Source organism: Hyperolius riggenbachi, chromosome 12 (genome assembly GCF_040937935.1).
Source record: "Hyperolius riggenbachi isolate aHypRig1 chromosome 12, aHypRig1.pri, whole genome shotgun sequence".
NCBI lineage: Eukaryota > Metazoa > Chordata > Amphibia > Anura > Hyperoliidae > Hyperolius > Hyperolius riggenbachi.
Window position 1 is genome coordinate 182,126,305 of NC_090657.1, and position 22,274 is coordinate 182,148,578.

Sequence of the window (22,274 nt, forward strand, 5' to 3'; positions counted from 1 at the left end):
TCAAGTACCTGGACTCATAGCAGAAGATCCAGGTGGTGGAGGAGGACAGCGAGGGACTGATTATCCTGAAGGCGGCTGGAGGAATCCCCAGGTATGTATAAAACTTTAATTTCATCTGTCTCAGGTTTACTTTGTTACACAGTAGTACTATACTCTACATATGCACTCCCCACAGAGCTGCAGGGAATCCACTGAGAATGCTGTGCACATTGAACACAGAGGTGTTGTCTGTTTACAATCTCCTCATTCCCCTGCAGAGTACCTGCACATCATTCTTACATGTACCCACACTTACATTGCCTAGGTCCTGATAGATGTTCTTTGTTCCGGTTTGTACCTTTTACAAGTACTCTTACCAAGGACTAGTTTTAGTCTAAAGGGAATAAATATAGTAGTCTACATATCCTTCTCACTTCAGTTGTCTTGTAAAATTCCTAAGCTTTGGCAGTTAAGAGACGAATTTCATGTTACATACTTTTAATCAAAAAAATTGTAATATGCAAATTAGAGGAGTCGGAGTCGGAGTCGGTGGAATCCTAAACTGAGGAGTCGGAGTCGGTGGATTTTTGGACCGACTCCACAGCCCTGGTAAAAAGGTCAGTCAGCCCACGCACAGGGGCAGGCAGCTGGGTTCCGCTGCAGCCATACCATCGCAAAAGCCCCTCCACGATCCGACCAGTCCGCAATGCCCAGATCTCCAGCGCAAAACCAGCCATCAGGACACTAATCGGCCAGGTCACACTGTAATTTGAAGGGGACTCCTTCTCACTGTTCTTTTTTCACCTTCTTTCTTTACTCTCCTCTATCTCTCTTCCCAGGTCGGAACCCGGGCATCCGATTCAAAGTATCGCTGCAGAAGCGGTTTGAGTGCTATGTACGGCAGCGGATACCCTCTGGTCCTTCTCCTGGTCTATCCTTTATGTATCCCTCTCTATCTATGCTTTATATTTTTATGCCTGCATAAGCACTGAACCTACTGTATGTATCTGTATGCACTTTATGTATATACTGTATATCTACTGTATGCCTTTCTACTGTACCACCACCGACCCTGTCGTGCCAAAATCCATTCCGGGTACAACTCTGTTGTACTTGGCGAAATAAATTCTGATTCTGATGTTCCTAACTGTGGAAACAGACAGCTGAAATCTCTGAGACAGCTTTCTGTATCCTTCCTCCTAAACCATGATGGTGAACAATCTTTGTCTTCAGGTAATTTGAGAGTTGTTTTGAGACCCGCATGTTGCTTCTCTTCAGAGAAAATTAAAAGAGGAGGGAAACTTACAATTGACCCCGTTAAATACTCTTTCTCATAATTGGATTCACCTGTGTATGTAGGTCAGGGGTCACTGAGCTTATCAACCCAATTTGAGTTCCAATAATTAGTTCTAAAGGTTTTGGAATCAATAAAATGACAACAGTGCCCAAATGTATTAATATAATTCTCAAATATTATAGATATATTTAACTGACAATTTTTATCGTAGCAACCAATGATTTATACAGGAAAATCATGACAATTAACAAGGTTGCCCAAACTTTTGCATCCCACAGTCCTGTATGTCATTAGAGAAAGGTGAAATTTTGTGGGACTAAGAGGGTGACTTACGGAAAACCTGTAACATCAACAAGTCCCCTGGGGGGTACTCGCCTCGGGAGGGGGAAGCCTCAGGGTCCCAATGAGGCTTCCCACGCCATCCTCCATCCCTCTGGGGTCTCGCTGCAGCCCTCCAAACAGCGGGGATGTAGAGGTTTACCTTCCCGGCTCCTGCGCAGGCGCTCTGACGGCTGTCGGCTCCGAAGTAGACGGACATACCCGATCGCCGTCGGGTCTGCTCTACTGCGCAGGCGCAAGTCTCCGGCGCCTGCGCAGTAGAGCGGACCCGACTGAGATCGGGTATTTCTGCCTACTTCGGAGCCGAAAGCCGCAACAGCGCCCCCGCTGGAGCCTGCAAAGGTAAATATTGAACAGGCTGTCGGGTCTTCCGGGCGGCTGTTCGGAGGGCTGCAGCGAGACCCCTGAGGGATGGAGGACGGCGTGGGAAGCCTCATTGGGACCCTGAGGCTACCCCCTCCCGAGGTGAGTACCCCCAGAGGAACTTTTTGATCTTAGAGAGTCTCTTTAAGCCTTGCACACATGCCAGATGGTTTGCAGCTAGCTGGGTCTGCCTCTGCTGAGAATTTGTGTGTACAGCAGCTTCCGACTTCCATTAGCACCTCAGACAGTGATCAACCTGATGGATCAACGCATCTGATTACTTGATGGGGGCATCATTCTCTCCACTCACTCTCTGCCTGCCTTCCTTCCTCCGCTTAACAGAATGTCTTGCTAGCGATGTCTCTGTACAGCCTCAGTCCTGCAATGTTGCTCGGCTCTATGGGGTCAGTCATCATACGTGTGTGCAAGGGTTTAGGAAACGGTAGCATGCTCGGGGTGTAGAGTAAAGGTAGCCATACATCAGATAATGTATGGGCAGATTCGATCAAGAGACGGATCTCTCTGATGGAATCTGATAAGAGAGAGAGATCTGTCTGCTGCCCATACACTACAGGCCGATTCCAGATCGATTTCGGCATGAAATCTCTCGGGAATCCAGCTCGCCACTGTTCCCTCCGTGTATAAATGTGTGTACCTGTGCATTTATACATTACCTGTCCTGTGTGCTGGTGCCCGTCCGTCTTGTGAATCCACTGCTTTGAAATTAGCGGTATACACACCGCAGGTGTGGCAGGTGACTTCGCACACACGCCAGTGTGCTATGCGCCGGCGGCATGTATGGGGCTAACAGAACAGAGGTTTCGCAAGACAGAACGGGCACGTAATGTATAAATGCACACATTTATACATTAGAGGAATAGCGCCGAGGGTTTTGCCGCTTGTCCCGATATCACTCGCCGTTACTGCCGCGCATCTGATCTACCAATCCTGGCCCAAAAATTGTTGGCATTGTCGATCGGGCATGCACTTGGCGGCACTGATTTTCATCTGATTATAATAATCGAATGGGATGGTCGATCAGCCGCCAAGTTGCCTAATGTATGGCTACCTTTAGCGTTTTGGTATGTGAGAGGCGTAATGTCAATTGGTTACTAGAAAATGGGCATGTTAGATGGCTCAGTGGTTAACATATGCAGATAGCCTTGATGCTTCAGTTGGTAAATGATGATTGGATGAGAACAGCAAAGCAATATACACACGTGTACAATGGCCTTCCTATCCAGTCTCATGTTCACAACCAGCTCTGACATGTTTTCAGCTATCTTCATTGGTTGTTTACACACAAACATGCTGCGTTATGTGCAGGACTGATCAATATTGACTGGCTTATCTGATCACTGCACTGTGAAACCGTCCAGCTGTTTCATAAAAGAATTGACTCCCAGTCAACAGGCATTGTGAAGGGATCATCTGTTGAGTAAGAGTAAATATTTCCTGGCGTATAAGCCAGTGGTACGCTGGATGTAAAGCTACATACACACGTTCAGCAAGCGCATGGCGTGCAAACGACCACCCGCATGACACGATGCACTGCACTACCTGACGTACTATACGACCTGTACATCCGGACGACCAACTCATTTACATACTGCGTACGATAGCGGAATGACGCACCACACATCGAAAACACGTACACACGCCTGATTGTCGTACAACAGTCTAAAACGGAATAAAGTTGGACAACAATCAGGCAGTTTTGTTGAGTGTGTATGGGCCTTTAGCTATCCTTTCAACCAGGGCTGTGGGATCGCGGAGCAGGGGTAATTTTTAGGGAAAAAATTCTGACTCCTATTAAACTTAAACTGTAAATAAAATATGATAAAAGGTTCTCTTTGTCAGATGATAGTCATAAATAACTTATATATATACAGTAATAGCTGTGCTTTGTCCGCAAAAATGAAATAAACCAATCAAAAACCAAGTTACTTGTGCTGCTGCAATAAAGCAGTCACCATATTTTTTTTTTAAATCAGATGTAAATGTCTGTGACTGTATATCTGATGTGTACACAGGAATCCTTTTTATATAATAACATCTTTGCTGTAAGAGTTGGGCCTGATATGTAATTGGGTCACTAGTAGGGGTGGTTAATGAGATTCAAATAATTCTGTGTTGATGCAGGTTTATGCAAATTTTGCATGCAAATATCAAGTTGCACAGTAGTCTTATACTCTACATATGTACTCCCTGCAGAGCGGTTAGGCATCTACTGAGAATGTCGTGCACATTGAACGCAGAGGTGTTGTCTATCACCCATAAACCTGGTTCTGAATGTCCATGAAAAATGTGTAATAGAGGAAGTATCCCCTCATTTCCCGCTGTGTACCTGCACATCACTCTTAGCTGTACCCACAGTTAGATTGCCTAGGGCTTGATTGATGATCTTTGTTCCTCTCTGTACCCTCTACAAGTAGTGTTACCAAAGACTAGTTTTGATTTCTATTTAAAGAGAACCTGTAACAAAAAAAGTGCCCCTGGGGGGTACTTATCTCAGAAGGGGAAGCCTCTGGATCCTATCGAGGCTTCCCCTGTCCTCCTGTGTCCCATGGTGGTCTTGCTGGGCCCCTCCGAAGCCACAGACGACAATTTTGTCAGCCTGTGGCGCACTAGCGCCGGCAATATTTACCTTCCCTGGCTCCAGCGCAGGCACAGTAGCGGCTCGGGATCAGGCGGAAATAGCTGAACCCAGTCGGATCCGCTCTATCGCCTGCGCAGTACAACGGATCCATCTGGGATCGGCTATTTCCGCCTGATCCCAAGCCGAGAGCCACTACTGCTCTGGAGCCGGAGAGGTAAATATTTACATGGCCGCCATTCTGAGGGGCCCAGCGAGACCACTGTGTTGACAGAGGAGGACAGGGGAAGCCTTAATAGAATCCAGAGGCTTCCCCCTCCTGAGGGAAGTACCCCCATAGGCACTTTGTTACAAGGTTTTTATTTAACAGCTACTCTACAGCTATATCCTAAGTTTAGTTAAAATGTATCTCTGGTGTACATAGAAAACACAGAAGTACGTTAATGCTTAAAAGCTAGAATGTCTCAACACATTGGCCCATATCCAATTAACTTTTTCTCCTAAGAGATCATTTTCTTTTTTATGTTGTATTTAAAATAGTTTTTCAGCTTTTTTCAATTGAAAAAGTATCAAAATATACTGTATATATATTCGCATATAAGCCAACCCGTGTATAAGCTAAGGTACCCCCCCCCCCCCCCCCCGACAAACCAGGAAAAAGTGATTGACTCGCATATAAGCCCACTCCCCCAGTATCCAGATGTGCTCCCAGTACAAGTCAGCCCACCTTCCCATAGCCAGATTTACCCCAAGGATAACAGCTGTGTGTCAAGATGCCACTAGATGGCATCATAGATATGATCAATTGCCACACAGGAATAATCCCTGATCATTGCACCACTGACATGTTTCTTGCATGCTCCACTCCACAAGCCAGGGGACACAGGTAGCCTTGAGCAGAGCACTCTGCAGACCATGTTGCAGGGGATGGAGGGCACAGACACAACAGGGAGCCAGCTGGCAAGAGCAGGATCACTAGTAACGATCCTTACTCTCCTCTGCGAGTAACACTGCTCCACCATCCGTTCTCCACTGACTTGCATATAAGCCAAGGGGGTAACTTTTCAGCACATTTTTTGTGCTGAAAAATTAGGCTTATACACGAGTATATAAGTTAAGTGAAAAGGTGCCATCAAAATTATTTTGAGCATTTTTCTTGCTGGAGGTTTAAAAGGCATTTTGACAAGGTGTGACTACCGGTATATCACATAGGAGAAAACTCAGGAGAAAAAGTGAACTGCATATGGACTATGGTCTGTTGAATAAGATTCACCGTAACCCCATATCGGCTTGGTTCAGGTGCATAGATCTGCACCCTTGCAGAAAATGCCCCTGGCCTTTTCTATATCAGAGACCGCAAAGGTTAGAGGCTTTTTTGTGCAGGCTGGCAGGGCATCACGCTGGAACCCAGCAAATATGGGGCTCCGGTGAATTTTATTATACAGACAGTGTCCTCAATTCACCAGAGGTTACCGACCTATTTATCGCATGAGAGATAATTTACCTCCTGTGATATCTCAAAATAGCAATTCTCCAGAAGTATAGGGTGAAATACTGACAGGTAGAAATTCATGCGAAATTCGTGCGATAAATGTGTGATAAATAGGCGATAATCAGGGCTGTGGAGTCGGTCCAAAAATCCACCGACTCCGACTCCTCAGTTTAGGATTCCACCGACTCCTCGACTCCGACTCCTCTAATTTGCATATTACAATTTTGTTGATTAAAAGTATGTAACATGAAATTCGTCTCTTAACTGCCAACGCTTAGGAATTTTACAAGACAACTGAAGTGAGAAGGATATGTAGACTACTATATTTATTCCCTTTAGACTAAAACTAGTCCTTGGTAAGAGTACTTGTAAAAGGTACAAACCGGAACAAAGAACATCTATCAGGCCCTAGGCAATGTAAGTGTGGGTACATGTAAGAATGATGTGCAGGTACTCTGCAGGGGAATGAGGAGATTGTAAACAGACAACACCTCTGTGTTCAATGTGCACAGCATTCTCAGTGGATTCCCTGCAGCTCTGTGGGGAGTGCATATGTAGAGTATAGTACTACTGTGTAACAAAGTAAACCTGAGACAGATGAAATTAAAGTTTTATACATACCTGGGGCTTCCTCCAGCCGCCTTCAGGATAATCAGTCCCTCGTTGTCCTCCTCCGCCACCTGGATCTTCTGCTATGAGTCCAAATACTTGAGCCAGTCAGGCGTAGTGCGCATGCACACACTCCGCCGCCAGGAGCATACTACACCTGTGCAGCACTATTGCGCAGGTGCAGAATGTTCCTGGCTGTGGGATGCGCATGCGGCCGGACAGCGCTGACTGGCTGAATTACCAGGACTCGTAGCAGAAGATCCGGGTGGTGGAGGACAGCGAGGGACTGATTAGCCTGAAGGGGGCTGGAGGAAGCCCCAGGTATGTATAAAACTTTACTTTTCATCCGTCTCAGGTACCCTTTAATTTGTAGTCACCAAACCAAATTTTAACAACATATCAAATTATTTGATTTCATCAGCAAAGGGAGTGCATGCATTTGCATAAATCAGCATCAATGCAGAATTATTTCCATCTCGTTGACCATCTCTATTAGTGACACGGCTACACATCAGGCTTTATTCTTACAGCATAGATGTTATTTAGTATATATAAAAGATTCCTGTGTACACATCATGTATACAGTCACAATCAGATATGTATATCTGACCTTAAAAATACGGGGACTGCTTTATTGAAGCAGCACAAGTAACTAATTTTGATTGGTTTATTTCATTTTTGTGGACTAAGCACAGCTATTACTGTGTATATATACTGTATATATACATTATTTTTAATGACTATTATCTGAGAAATAGAACATTTTATCATATTTTCTATTTTAATTACAGTTACAAATTCATTAGGAGTCGGAGTCGGTGCATTTTTTCCCGACTCCGACTCCAGGCACCCAAAATTGCCCGACTCCACGACTCCGACTCCACAGCCCTGGTTACTCGTTATTTTTTCTCAAAATCACAATTCACCACGAAAAAAGGGGGTGTGGCCATTCATTATTTTAGATCTATTTATCTCCTGCATGTACCTGGCAATATGTGTTTTTTCGCACAGCTGCTGCAGCTCACTCTGCAGCTAGTTTACTAGCAGCACACAGTAACGGCTTATGCTGTACTTATTTCAGGCACCAGAGAGCAGCCCGTTTACAATATTAAGCATTTACAATATGAAGTGGCTGGGCAAAACGAAGGAGGAATCTGGATAAATTTTTCATCGGGAGTGAGCGCGAAAATGTATCCAAATACCTCCTCTGTTTCGTTCATCCACTTAATATTGTAAATGCTTAATATTGCTTAGTATGCAGAACGGAGGGAGGGATTTGTAATGGAAGGAGAAGGTCAAAAAACAGGGAGGGAAACTCTCTGCGGTCACGTGCTGGTAATAAGCTCCTCCTCCTACCCACAATGCTTTACTTCCAGCATCTACAGAGGCAAAGTATTGCATGCAAATCATTAACACCGCATAACTACCGACCGTTTATCGGTTTTCGCATCCATATCGCACCATTATCGCCTGCTACCGAACACTCCTCTCTCTATCCTCGCACAGTGGTGAATTGCAAACAAAGTGTTAAAATACAGCATGAGATAAAATACCAACCTTTTATCTCTTACTAACTCTCCTCTGGTGAATTGAGGCCAATGTGGCAGGGAATTCACGTTGGCAGTGCCTGGCCAACAGGGTAGAGTGTCAGCTTCCTGGCCAGAAGCTTTTTGTTCTCAAAAGCAAATTGGCATCTTAATATAGCTTTAAAATTACTAAGCTTTGGCAGTGAAGAAATTACTTTTATGTTACATACTTTGAATCAACAAGATTGCTGTATGCAAATTAGAGGAGTTGGGAGTCAGTGGAATCATAAACTTTGGAGTTGGAGTCGGATGATTGTCGTACTGACTCCACAGCCCTGTTACTAACTGCAGCATGAGGTGAGCATCATTTCGCTTGTGAAACGGTTTCCATGTCATTATACATCATAGTTCAGTGTTCTCCCCAGAATTTTTTTCCAGCCGGGTGGCATGAAATTAAGCCGGGTGGCATGAAAAAGTAGCCAGGTGGGGCGAGATGAAAATGAAGGGCAACTCTGCTTACAGCATAGGAGGAGGTGAGGAACTGAGCCGATGACAGCCGGTTGGTCACCAAATCTAGCTGGGTGGAGCACCCGGCTAAAAGAGCCTGGGGAGAACACTGTAGTTACTGCAGGTTACAGCAATAAATTGTGTTTTCTGTCACTAATGTTGCTGTTTATGCTTTTATTTCCCCTAAAGGCAGTGAATTCCGCCGGCGCCGTAAACTCGCTGACATCCAGAAAGCTCTCAGCAAGGACCCCCCTGATGTGGCCACGCTGCGGAGGATGGCGATCAGCGAGGGAGGGCTGCTGACCGACGAGATTCGCTGCCAAGTATGGCCTAAACTGCTGAATGTCAACACAGATGAGCTGCCCCCACCCCCAGGTAGGCTGACATAACCGCAGCGCAAACTTCTGATTTTTGTTAAAGGGAAATTTTAAGAGAAAAAACAGATACTTACCTAAGGAGCGTGAGTCCTATAGAGCCTTCCCATTCCTCTCCTGGTGCCCGACTTCCCACACAGGCACCCCCGTTAGCAGTCTATAACCCACCTGTCATAGACTGCTCTCCTCCACTTTGTTGGGGCTTCTGAAGATGGCCTGCTCTGTCCTGTGCATGCGTGGGCGCCCTCTCTCACGCACTGGTGCATGCGCAGCGCACAGCCGCCCGTCTTAGAAAGCCCGAGTGCTTCTGAAGATTGCCGAAGTCTCCCACCTTGGGAGATTTAAACTGAGAAGCCTGAGGCCAAAGAAGGGGACCGGGAGGAGAACGGTCCCAGAGCCATCCCTCTCCTTAGGTAAGTATCCTTCAGATTCACTTTGTCTTGCGGGGCGTTTATCAAATTGCGCAACGCAGTATGCCAAACAGGAGAAGTGTTCCAATTTCTATCATTAAAGTGCGCCTGAACTGAGAGGAATATGGAGGCTGCCATATTTAATTTAATATTCCATTGAAAACCTTTCACATTGCCTTCCTGTTCTGCTGATCCCCTGCCTCTAGTACTTGTAGCTGTAAACCCTGAACAAGCATATGCAAATCAGATGTTGATTTAAAGTGTACCAAAGCTGATTAACAATTATACATACCTGGGGCTTTCTCCAGCCTCATTCGCATGGATTGCTCCCACGCTGTTGTCTTCAGCCTTCTCCAGCTCCGTTATCCAGTCCCGTAACTTCAGCCAGTTTGTGCAAGAGAAGTGCGCCCTCTACGTATCTCTCTGGCAGCCGCTGGAGAGATACGTAGAGACCGCACTTTGCATGGCCTTGCTTCTGTACGAGCACAAGGCATTGTCGCTAATCACATTGGGGCCACGCCTCTCCTCTTCCTGGTTTATAGCCGACTGAGCACGCCCACGCATGCTCACACGGCTAGTGTGCGGCCATGATCGAGGAAGAGGAGCTGTGCGACCCCCAATGTGAAAGGGGGCCTGCATTTAGCAATGGGTGGCTCAATAGGATCCTGAGGCTTCCCTTTCTTCAGGGTAAGTATCTGATTTTGAATCTGAGTTTCGGCTCGGGTTCACTTTAAGGGGTAACAGCAAAAGCAGCATCTGCAAACCTGTCTGCTCTCTCATAAAGGATATACTGTATATATTTTTGACTACGTTTCTATCTTAAGCATCTGTTTCTGCTGCATGCTTGTTTTGCTAAATGTCCTAAAATCTGGTCTGTGCAGGACCTGAGCTGCGAGTCGACAATAAAGACTACAATCAAGTCCTGCTGGATGTCCGGCGCTCACTGCGACGATTCCCACCAGGTAGGATGTGAGAGTAATAGTTGGGGTTCTAGGAGGTAAATGTGAATAACAAGGATGGGCATTGAATACACTGCCAGGAGCATCGCTGTCGGCACTCTCAGAGCTTAAAGAGAACCTGAGACGGAAGGGGGTAAAAGAAATGATACTTACGGCTTCCTCCAGCCGTATGACCACTGGTGCCTCCCTCGCCGTCCTCCCGGGTGGCTCTGTTCGCCTGGTATGGGCCCCGGTAATCCTCATTCAGTCGAATCAGTCGGGCTCTTCTGCGTAGGCGTGGCCATGCAAACGCTTTTTGCGATGTGTCGATTACTGACAAGGCATTGTTGCAAATCATCAGGGCTCTGCAGCTCTTCTTATCCCAGAGTGGCCGCACAATAGCAGACCCAGCCCACCCATGCATGCGCAGTGAGCCACAGGCTCCGTGGTTCTGCGCATGCGGCTCCGCTGTAGGAAGAAGAGCTGCACAGCCCCGATGTAAAGAGGGACCACATTCAGCAAGATGTTAGTGGACGTAACTCGCCACAGATGAAAACTGTCATGAGGAGAGCTTGCCTGTCTCTGCCACAAAAACTGAAAATAGCATCCATACTGAAAGTTAGCATTTTTTTTAGCTGAGGGAAAATGAGGAAGCCATGGCTCCACCATTTAGTCGCTAAACTAAGAAAAGTATATAGCGTTCTAATTTCTATCTTCCTGTATGTGCCTGATCGAGGGTCACCAACTTGCTGACCTCTGTACCCTGGAAGTTCACAAAAAGGCCCAAATATCTGTCGGCCATGACAAGTTAGCTGTAGCAGTGTGTGTCCCATCCTTGCTGTTTATCTTGGTGGTGGGAGGGGTGAAAGAAGGGGGGGGGGGGGGGGGGGGCGGTGAGGTGTGTGTTTTCTCTGTCTTCTCTTAAACATGGGCTGCTCTGTCTGCTTTTGCCTCTCAGGGATGCCTTTAAAGGAGCGGGAAGATTTGCAGGAGCAGCTGATTGACATCATCCTGCAGGTGCTGGCTCCAAACTCCCAGCTGCACTATTACCAGGGATATCACGATATTGTAGTCACTTTCCTGCTGGTGGTGGGAGGGCCGCTGGCCACTCTGCTGGTGGATAAACTCTCCACACATCACCTGAGGTGGGTCTGTGTGCGCCTTCATGCCCTTTTCGGGTCTCTGGTTACAGCTTGGCAATATTCTGTATATAAATACGCATACATCCATCTATGTATGATCCTAAGAGACAGATCTCTCTGATCGAATCTGATTGCAGATTACACCGCACGCAAACTCCCAATAGATCATGGCATGAAATGTATCAGGAATCGGCCTAGAGACGCCCCAAGTGTAAGCGTTGTTGTCGTCTTCATTCCTCCCCCCCCCCCCCCCCCTGTTGCCTTGCATAGTCTCCTGTTCCGGTGCCAGGAGCATGCCTGGGCCCATGTGCAATGAACTTTTTCTCTTGAGGTTTTTTTTTTTTTTTTTTTTTTTGAGAAAATTGTTAATCTTCAATTTAAACTTACTTTTTAGCACTTTACAACTGGAAAAGTACCAAAAAGGAGGTGAAAAGTACTGTCAAAATCCTTTTCAGTATTTTCTTCCTTGCTGGTGGTTTGAAGGGCATTTTATTGACAAGTCTGAAAATATCACCAAGGAGAAAACACAGGAGAAAAAGTTAATTGCATATGGGCCTTGGTCTCCTCCACTGTCACCCATATGATGTCACACACACGCGCCTGCTGCCACAGCGGGGTGACTGTGGATAAGGTCAGGAGCCGTGACAGCGGAACAGGTGACATTTTACACTGCACAGGCCCCCATTTGGGGGGGGGGGGGGGGGATTAGATTTTACACTTGGGAAGGGGGACATCGGCCAGGGGTCCGCCGTGTACACTGGCCGCCGAGTTATCAAACGTTTACTTTGTGCACCCACTCAAGCACTTTTCACTGAGATTTTCCAGCAAGTCCGATCAATGCAATAGACCGATTTCAGAGCGAATCATCGATCGGACTGCCATGTTGTGGTTCTGATTTTGATCCGATTCAAAACAATTATCAAATTGGATGGTCAATTTACCTGTAAAATCACTAGATGTATGGCCACCTTAACTTACAGCTGGTGTGCAGCTACTAATTCTAGAGGGTCCCCCTGTTGATCTCAGGAGTTGAAGTTCCACAAGCAATCCCGTCTCTCATTGCTGATCTATAAAAGTACCCAGAACCTGCAAAGCATCTTGCAAAACTCCCTGATCTTTCTGCCTCTGATTCTTTACTGGTGATAACCACGCTTTCTGCTAAAAATTAATCTATGGAAGTGGGGTAGTAGATGATTGTGACAACTGGTGGACATGAAACATCAACCCATAGCACTGCTTATTCCTCATTTTACTACTGTTCTTAAAGGGAAGGTTCGAAGTAATCAAAAAACAATATCTACTTACCTGGGTCTTCCTCCAGCCCCTGGCAGCCACCCTGTGCCCTCTCCGCAGCTACGGTGGCTCCCGGTCCCCTCTGGTGCAGATGCCAGGTCGGCATCTACTGCGCCTCAGCAAGAGGCTCACGGAGTCGTGCTGACGTCATCCGGACTGTAGTGCGCAGGCGTCTGCACAGTACAGTCCGGATGAGGTCAATGCGACTCAGTGAGCCACATGCCGGAGCGCAGTAAGATGCCGACCTGGCATCTGCACCGGAGGGGACCGGGAGCCGCGGCGAGGGCACAGGACGGCTGCCAGGGGCTGGAGGAGGATCCAGGTAAGTAGATTTTTCATTTTTATTCACCTCTGACCTTCACTTTTTAGAAGTTCTTTGGGAAAAATGTTTCGACCTGAAATTAATATACTTTATACGCTTACATTTTTTTTTCTTCTTTTATATTGTTTGCATGTATATTTGTTTTTGTTTTCAGATTCATTTCCTGATGTTCAATGCCTTGATAAAGAAACCATTAGTGGTCTTGAAACATCTGAAGTGAGAGGGATATGGAGGCATATTTATTTCCTTTTAAACTATTATTATTATTGATTTATAAAGCGGCAACATATTCTGTGGCGTTGTGCAAAAGACAAACATGAGGTGCATAATAATACAGACCATGGTATACACCAATATACAAAATACAGAATTGGTACAAAATACAGAATTAGTAATTACAGTGACAGAAGTAACATGATAAATAAAATGTATAACAAATTCTGAGATACAATAGGGTGAGAGCCCTGCCCCTGTGAGCTTGCAATCTAAAGGAATGGTGGAGAAAAAGAGGTGGGGTAGTGTACAATAATCATTACAACGCAATGCATGGAAGCAGTGTGGTTTAGGTTATCTAATAAGGACTGTAACTTGGCTTTAGGTCAAAGTTGGAATGACCTAAGGTAAAGTGTATGCTTTTCGGAAAATGTGAGCTCCTCATGTCAGTCAATGACATGACTATGTACTCTGTAAAGCGCTGTAGAAGATGTCCGTGCTATATAAATACATAATAATAATAATATGGTAGGACATTACACTAGGACTAAGGTAGGATTATATTGTGAGCTCCTCTGAGGACAGTCAGTGACATGACTATGTACTCTGTAATGTGCTGCAGAAGATGTCACTGCTATATACATAAGAATTCTGTAGCTGCGTTGCTAATCTGTTTTCTCTCACAGAGACTTCATGGATCCTAGCATGGATAACACCAAACACATCCTGAACTACCTGATGCCCATTATAGAGCGGGTGAACCCAGAACTGTATGACTTCATGCAGAGGTAATTGCCGCCCGTGGTGCCATACTTATCTGCCATGTGTGTACAGCCTCATTGCTCACCCTGTCTTCTGTTCCTGGCAGGGCGGAGGTGGGTACCATATTTGCCCTGAGCTGGCTCATCACCTGGTTTGGGCACGTCTTGTCTGATTTCAGGCATGTGGTGAGGTTGTATGACTTCTTCCTGGCGTGTCACCCACTCATGCCCATCTACTTTGCTGCTGTGGTAAGGACTGCCATTTACTGACATCCCGTGTTGGTTAGATAGCTACCCCTCAAGGTGAACAAAAAGCACTGACCAGATGGGTTACTGTGACGACAGCAGTGGCTGGTTTGACGACAGCCTAGTTTTTAAAGCCCACCTACTGCTGTAGTGACATTTTAAAGAGAAACTTTACACAAAAATAAATCAAGACATTGCTGAGAAGTTAAAAAAATAGAAGATAGATCAATGAATTATTGATATTAACACCTGCCGTGTTATTAGTTCATGTTGTTAGGTCCACTGTGAACCTGCAGGTCAGCAGGCATAGGAAAAAAAAAACAGCACAAATTGCATTTCTCTATGAACCCACCCAATAACAATGTGATAGACTGAAAGGTTGTGTATATAAATATAGCTTGCTTGGCACTCAGAAACAGCTGTTATTTCCCACTATGCAATGAGGTTCACAGACAGGAGCCAGGGCCATGGGCGTGACATCACACTGTGGGAGGGGTTTCACCACAATATCAGCCACACAGACGTGTCCTGATGATCTATTCAATAAAAGGTAAAGATTATTTGTGGGAAAGGTTAAAGTGACCCTCCAGACTAAAAATCGACTCCGCAGCACTGAAAAAGCCTGGTGTTTCTTTAACAGTTTCACAGCATCAGAACTTTGTTTCTCTTATACAAGCCTCATTTTTAGCTGCACGGAAGAAAACTGCCCGGGCATTTTTCCCCTGATGCTGTGCAAAGCATGATGGGATTTCTGATGTTATTATTCTCGTTCTGCTGTTTTGGTGCAATTTTTTTTTTTTACATTTTGAATTTGACATTTGAAGCCTAGGGTGTGCAGCTGGGAGGGGTAATCAGGACACAGGACAGTTGGTACTGTGTCACCTGCTCCCTGTCACCTCCTTTCAACCAAAAAGATGGCTGCCCCCATGAATCACAAACATTTGCCTGTTTTTTAAAAACAGGGTTGGTAAGAGATTATATTACCTATCTATTCTAATTCACATAACTAATGTAACTTAATGACAGTATGTTTGTTTAGGCTGAAGTTCCCCTTTAACGATTGGGATAAAGTTTCAATCTGGATTAAAGTTCCTCTTTAAAAATAAATGTTAATTATAAATAAATAACTAACCAAAGTTACAGGCAATCCCAATTCCAAGCACAAATGTAAACCTGTTCAGGCTTTTGTTGCCAGATCTCTCTTTTTGTATGTCAATAATTATTATTGTTACCTGGCATTTATAAATCTCTGACATGTCAAGCAGCGCTGTGCAAGGACTGTGGGTTGCAGATTACAAACCTACCGTATATACTGGAATACAATCGACCTCGTGTATAAGTCGACTCCAATATTTAACCCTCTTAAGCTGGAATTTTTTATTGACTCAAGTATAAGTCTTCCCAGCAAAGTTAATGGCTGCACTTGGAGCTCAGGAGGGGGTTAATGACTACACTGCATACAGTATTGCAGCCATCAACCCCTCCTGTCCCTTAAGTGCAGCCAATACCTCCTTCAGGCCCACAAGTGCTGCAATTATTCACTCCCTTTTATGCAGCCCAGTATTTCCCTCCTGTCCCTTTCCTTGTTAATTGTTGTGGCCAGGACTTTCAGACCTGTGTTTTCTTGGCATTTCTTTTCCTCAAAGTACCACTGGGTAATTGCTGCAAATGGGAATGTCACTATTAGTACACACATTACTCAGTGTGCTTAGTGTTGCCTGTGACTCGTGTATAAGCCGACCCCCTATACTTTTATGAAGTGAATCAGACCTAAATTTCTAGACTTATACTCGAGTATATACAGTAGATAGATAACTGCTGTGATCCAGGAAGGACAGAGGGCTCTGACCAACAGTGTGAGAAGTGGGGGAACAAACTATACAATAGGCAAGGAAAATGTGGATAGGTGGATGTTATGCTGGGAATACACAATGAGTTTTTTTTAGCAGAAACATGGATTGATAGATCATTTCCCACAGGTTCAATGTGATTTCAGACGTTTTTCTGAACAATTTTTTTCATAGAAGTGAATAGAAATTGTTCAGAAAATCGATGGGACAGTAAATCTGCTGAAAAAACTCATTGTGTATCCCCAGATAGCAAGATAGGTAGGAGAATTTGAGGAGGTGCGTTCTGAGGACTTTATTCTATATATTTTTTTAATTGTGTTAAAGGGGCCCTGACCTCCTAAAAATAAACAAAATTGGTACTTACCTTGGGCTTTCTGCAGCCCACCGTAGGTCGGGAGGTCCCCCGGCATCGTCCCGTCTCCTCTCCCGGTCGCTCCGCCGCATACCGCACCGGCGACACCCGGGCCGGGTGTCGGGCTCCCACTTCCTGAACCGGGACGCTCTTCGTCATCACGTCGGCTGCTGCGCGTCATGCGCAGTACTGTCACGCGGGCCGCCATGATGACACGCAGCGGCGGACATGACAAAGAGCGTCATGGTTCAGGTAGTGGGAGCCCGACACCCGGCCCGAGTGTCGCCGGTGTGGTATGCGGCGGAGGGACCTGGAGAGGAGTCGGGGGACCTCCCGACCCACGGTGGGCTGCAGAAAGCCCCCAGGCAAGTACCAATTTTGTTTATTCTTTGAGCTCTGAGTCCCTTTAAAGCCTAATGGGATGAGGGATGAAATTCTAGAGGAGGGGGGGGGGGAATTACAGCCCTAAGGAAGTCTTGGAACTGTATGTAGGAGTATATTATTAATTTATAAAGCACCAACATATTCCATGGGGCTGTACAAAGTAAGAAACAAACATGGGGTACATAATAATACAGACAATGGTGTACACCAAATACTGACACTGATAAAATATACAGAATTGGTAATTACAGTGACAAATTAATGATGAATTAAATGTATAACAAATTGCAAGACACAAAAGGGTGGGAGAGCCCTGCCCTTGCAAGTTTACAATCTAAAGGAATTGGGAGGGGGTTTGGAGAGGGAATGGCCTAAGTTAGAACTTAGGCTTGTTGGAGTATGCATTTTTATATAGTATAAAGGTTTGTACCCACGCTAAACTAAAGTCTTTTGGCGTGTCTGACAAGAGAGAGATTTTTCTGTGTTGGACAACAATCGTGCGCACAAATGTACGAGGGACCGACATCGGGCATTTTGCTCGATCCATAAACTGGATCAACTCAGACAACGGTTGGAAAGAAATCGTGCAGTTGCCTAGTGTTTACAAGGTCGTTTGAACAACATTGTTCTACTGAATGCAGACATGTCATGCATAATGTAATTTCTGCTTGCATGCGCAGTATTTACATGAGTTGGTTGTTTGCAACATTGGTGTGCGAAAAACAACGTCTTTTCAACAACATCGCCAGTAAAGTTGGTCGTCTGTTTTCTGCAACGTTTGTTAGGCCTGTGTACGGATCGTAAGGGCTGTGAGTTAAAGAGGAGCAATGTGAGATTGAAGCCAGTGTACAGATCTGCAGAGAGGAGCAGCAGTGGGAGGACCCAGTGTGGAGATTTGCAGAAATAATCTGCAGGCGAGTGGAGGGAGGACCCAGTGTGGAGATTTGCAGAGGAGCAGCAGCTGAGTGGTGGAAGGAGCCAGTGTAAAGATTTGCAGGGGAGCAGCAGTTGAGGTGGATTTTTTAGTTTGGAGAAGAACTCAGGGGTGAATAATCCTTATACTTTTTCTTTAATTTAAGTGAACCTGTCAGGGTTTAAATATAAGGTGTTGTTAAAGTACATCTTCATGTACAAATGTAAATATATCCTCTTATATTCCTAGAGCTTAGCATGGTACCCAAATGTTGTTTTTATTTTTTATTTATACAATTTGGCCACATGACCTGAAGCAACCCATATGAAGCAGTCAATGGCAGGCTGTGAGGGCAGCAGTGACACTGAGAGTGCAAAGCTGTGCACAAGGTCACAACAGGAGTCCAGAATGTCTTTCGCAGTGGCTGAGACTAGATAAGCGACCAACTAATGTCTAGACCACATTTGCGTTTGCTTATGTTTCTTTGCCTCGTCCATTTATTGGAAGCTTGCAATACAGTAGAATCCCTTTATAGTAAACTCAAAGGGGTCAGGAAAGTAGTTACGGTAACTATATCAGAAATGGTCATACTCAAGCACAGAAAGTATACTACAATACTGGATCTTAATTTAGTTAATTGGGAGACATTTTTTAATGCCTCAGCACAGTAAGCTAAATCAAAATGCACAATATGCAGGGAATTGCATTCAGTGATCACTCAACAGCTTGCACAGGAAACATAGGTCTCTAAGGTTAATGCAGGTACAGTACTTATAGGCACTCCGAGCAGTGCAGAAACTATGGAAAGATGCATATCCTTTTAAAGCTCTCTTTCTCCTCTTTCCAATGATATATAAACCGCCGCCCTACGCCTTTTAGTTTTCGCTATTTTCGTGATTGAAATTGCTGCGGCTGCGTTTTCAATCGCGAAAATAGCGAAAACTAAAAGGCGTAGGGCGACGATTTACATATATACGATATTACACAGGGCGACACTTTCTCCAGTGTCAGCAGCTCCATTCAGCAGACTGGAGCTGCTGACTTTAGGAAAAAGTCGTCCTGTGTAATACAAGTAACTATGGAAAGATGGATATCATTTTAAAGCTCTCTTTCTCCTCTTTCTGGCGACACCTAAATCGTCGCCCTATGCCTTTTAGTTTTCGCTATTTTCGTGACTGAAATCGCGGCTGTGGCAATTTCAATCGCGGAAATAGCGAAAACTAAAAGGCGTAGGGCGACGATTTCTATATCATTGGAAAGAGGAGAAAGAGAGCTTTAAAATGACATGCATCTTTCCATAGTTTCTGCACTGCTCGGAGTCCCTTTAAGGTGTGCTCCTTTGTCCACTTGTCTGTGCAGTCTGGTTGATGCAACCATGCACAAGCAACCCACAGATGACAGGCAATTCCCTCAGCTTGCACAGGAAGCATAGGTTTCACCAGTTATTGCAGGTGCAGTACTGATAGTGTGCTCCTCGGTACACATTTCTGTGCAGCCTGGATGATGGTGTAGTGTTGCAGCCATGCACAAGCAAGTCACAGATGACAGGCTATTCTCTCTAATCAGGCTGCAGCTTACACAGGAAGCATAGGTCTCACTGGCTGGTGCTTTTGAAGTAATCCATGCAGGCCCAGAGTAGTGTGCAGATAGTGAGCAGGCTACAAGTGGCTGCCTACCTGCTCACTGACCACGGCTCATGGGTCTCTGACTGACGTATGTTGCATGCGCCAGCCCACTTTCCACTATAGCCAGATACAAAATACCACAGGGGCTGAAAAACAGGTTCAATATAACAGTTCTATTATATCAAGGTTTACTATACCAGGTGTTACTTTCCTATACTTATAATGGGGCTTGGCTAGGACCTAGACATTTAGTTTACTATACTCAAATGTTTACTATATAAGAGTTTACTATTTTAAGAGATTATACTGTATTATTAGCTTAGGGTTGTATTTTTACCTAAAATAGCTCAGGTTTTCACTATTGATATATTACTGGGGTGCGGTGGGCAATATGAAGGGTTTCTCCTCCGCACACCTACTTAAAGTGTGTCCCTCGTGTCACTTTCTGCAGATTGTGCTGCACAGAGAGGAGGAGGTGCTAGACTGCGAATGTGACATGGCCTCAGTACACCATCTTCTGTCACAGATCCCACAAGACCTTCCCTACGAGACTCTCATCAGCCGAGCCGGGGACCTCTTTGTTCAGTTTCCGCCCTCCGAGCTGTCCAGGGAAGCTGCACAACAGCACCAGGCCGAGAGGTGAGTGCGGGCAGCCATCTTCAGAGACATGCTCAGCACTACACTAATAATTACAGCTGGCACGCTGACTGAATGCAAAATGTACGCACCTCGGAATTTGGCCAGTAAAAAAACATTGGCCAATTAAAGCAACCTGGAATTGAGGAATAATAAAAAGTCTTAAGGTTCCCATAGATTACTTGACTTAAAGAGACTCTGTAGTCTCCAAAAAATGAGATTTTTACTTTCAAAAGCCGCATCCCTGAGGCTGAAAACTCCATAAATCACCCCAAATTCCCTGGGGCACAACGCGGGGCACCTTCCGCAAAGAGGCAAAGCTTTTCTGCCGCCTCTCCCCGCCCCTCTGTCTTCCTTTAATGAGTGGGGCGGGGGAAAGGTGGCGATCATTGCTGATTGACGCGTATGGAGGCAGAGCTACAGCCCAAAGCTCTGCCTCCTTAGGGCAGCTAAATCCATGACCATAAAGTTATGGATTTTGCTGGGGGAGTTAGGGGTGATTTATGGAGTTTTTAGCCACGGGGATGCTGCATTTTAGGAAGGGCAATTATGTTTATAGGTTTTTAAAGTAAAAACCTAATTTTTAGGAGAGTTCAGAGTCTCTTTAACTGCCTATCGACCGACCGATTCTATTTGTATGAAAATCAGTGCTGCCAAGAGCATGCATGATCAACCTACGCATGCCAAAATTGGTGGCAGGTATCGATCAGACATGCTGGAAAATCTAAGGACGACATGCTCGATCAGGTGCGTCAGTAATGGCGTGCAATTAATCGCGAACGACAAATGCAACAGATGGCCCCAGCGGCTGTCTCCTTTTAATGTTATATGCAGGAATAGAAGAACAAGACAGCGCTGGGCACCATCTGCATCTGCTTCCAGTGAACCATTTATTAGCAGACTATACATACAGAGTATTAAGCCAAGGGGGTATTAGGTCTTACAGCCGTTTCACGGTTACCCGCTTCCTCAGAGACCAAAGGACTCCTTTGGTCTCTGAGGAAGCGGGTAACTGTGAAATGGCTGTAAGACCTAATACCCCCTTGGCTTAATACTCTGTATGTATAGTCTGCTAATACATTTTTCACTGGAAGAAGATGCAGATGGTGCCCAGCGCTGTTTTGTTCTACTATTCCTGATCACTATTGTTTGGCTGGTGCACACTACATTTCCAGAGGGCAGACTGCTGGAAGCCAGCCGGCATCGAGTGCCAGCTGACTCCTTCTCTACTGTATACTGTTAATGTTTTAAGCCCCCCCCCTCCCCCCCTGTGACCGTCGCCTGTCTGCGCTGCTTCTGTCCTCGTACTTCCGCATTCGGGCCACTTGTGACTAGTGGCATATAGCACATAAAGCATGTGTGTGATGTTACACACGTGCCCAATCTGCTATAGCCCCGGGAACCACGTGAGGGCGCAAATACAGAAGTACAAGGACAGCGGCAGCACTGATAGTGTGACAGGTGATGTATAACTGCACGGAGACGGGGGGGCATAAAACATTAGGGGGAAAAGCAGCCAAGGGGCAGTGTCACAAGGCCGATTCCTGCAAGATTTCATGCTGGAATCAGCCTGTGGTTTATGGCGTCCAACAGATCTCTCTGTTCAGATTTGATCAGAGTGAGATCTGTCTCTTGGTCGACCTGCCGCCGAAGTCGCTAGATGTATGGGTACCTTTAGAGGGAAGGTTCTGGATCCCACAGAGCCTTCCCGATCCTCCCTCAGTGTCCTCATTCCTGCGGAGTCCACCTGGTGAAATTATTCAACCTGCTGGTCAAATACGTCTTTGGCCCTTCTCTGGCCGCCTTCAGAAGTACTTGTGTCCCTGAGTATTTCTGAAGACGAGCGGATCTATACTGCGCTCGCAAAGTACGGATGTGCCCATCTTCAGAAGTACTTGGGGTCGCAAGAGCTTCCAAAGCTTAAAAAGGAGTCTCGAAGACGCCACATTTGAACGGGACAGCAGGGGAAGAGGAAACAGAGAAAGGACCAGGAAGCCTCTATGGGATACAGAGCGTTCCAAAGGATCCTACATCTTCACTATATCTTCAGCAAGAGACCTAGTGCTGGACCTTGCAGCAAATGAAATCCAAAGTAGGGTCTGGACAC

At 45.6% G+C, this 22,274-nt stretch overlaps 3 protein-coding genes across 4 annotated transcripts in view; 2 read left to right on the forward strand and 1 right to left on the reverse strand.

Moving 5' to 3' along the window:
* HCK (HCK proto-oncogene, Src family tyrosine kinase) overlaps window positions 1-22,274 on the reverse strand; it is a 292,459-nt gene that overhangs the window by 143,677 nt on the left and 126,508 nt on the right. The window lies entirely within an intron of this gene.
* Window positions 1-22,274, forward strand: part of TBC1D20 (TBC1 domain family member 20) — a 29,077-nt gene that overhangs the window by 4,960 nt on the left and 1,843 nt on the right. The window contains exons 2-7 of the mRNA XM_068264581.1: window positions 8,898-9,083; window positions 10,374-10,454; window positions 11,389-11,575; window positions 14,087-14,188; window positions 14,269-14,410; window positions 19,983-20,170. Of these exons, the coding sequence (XP_068120682.1) occupies window positions 8,898-9,083; window positions 10,374-10,454; window positions 11,389-11,575; window positions 14,087-14,188; window positions 14,269-14,410; window positions 19,983-20,170 (886 nt within the window). The remainder of the gene's footprint in view (window positions 1-8,897; window positions 9,084-10,373; window positions 10,455-11,388; window positions 11,576-14,086; window positions 14,189-14,268; window positions 14,411-19,982; window positions 20,171-22,274) is intronic.
* The window catches only part of C12H20orf96 (chromosome 12 C20orf96 homolog), a 201,969-nt gene continuing 187,751 nt past the window's right edge, over window positions 8,057-22,274 (forward strand). Inside the window, exon 1 of the mRNA XM_068264584.1 lies at window positions 8,057-8,067. The gene's annotated coding sequence lies outside the window, so the exon portion shown is untranslated. The remainder of the gene's footprint in view (window positions 8,068-22,274) is intronic.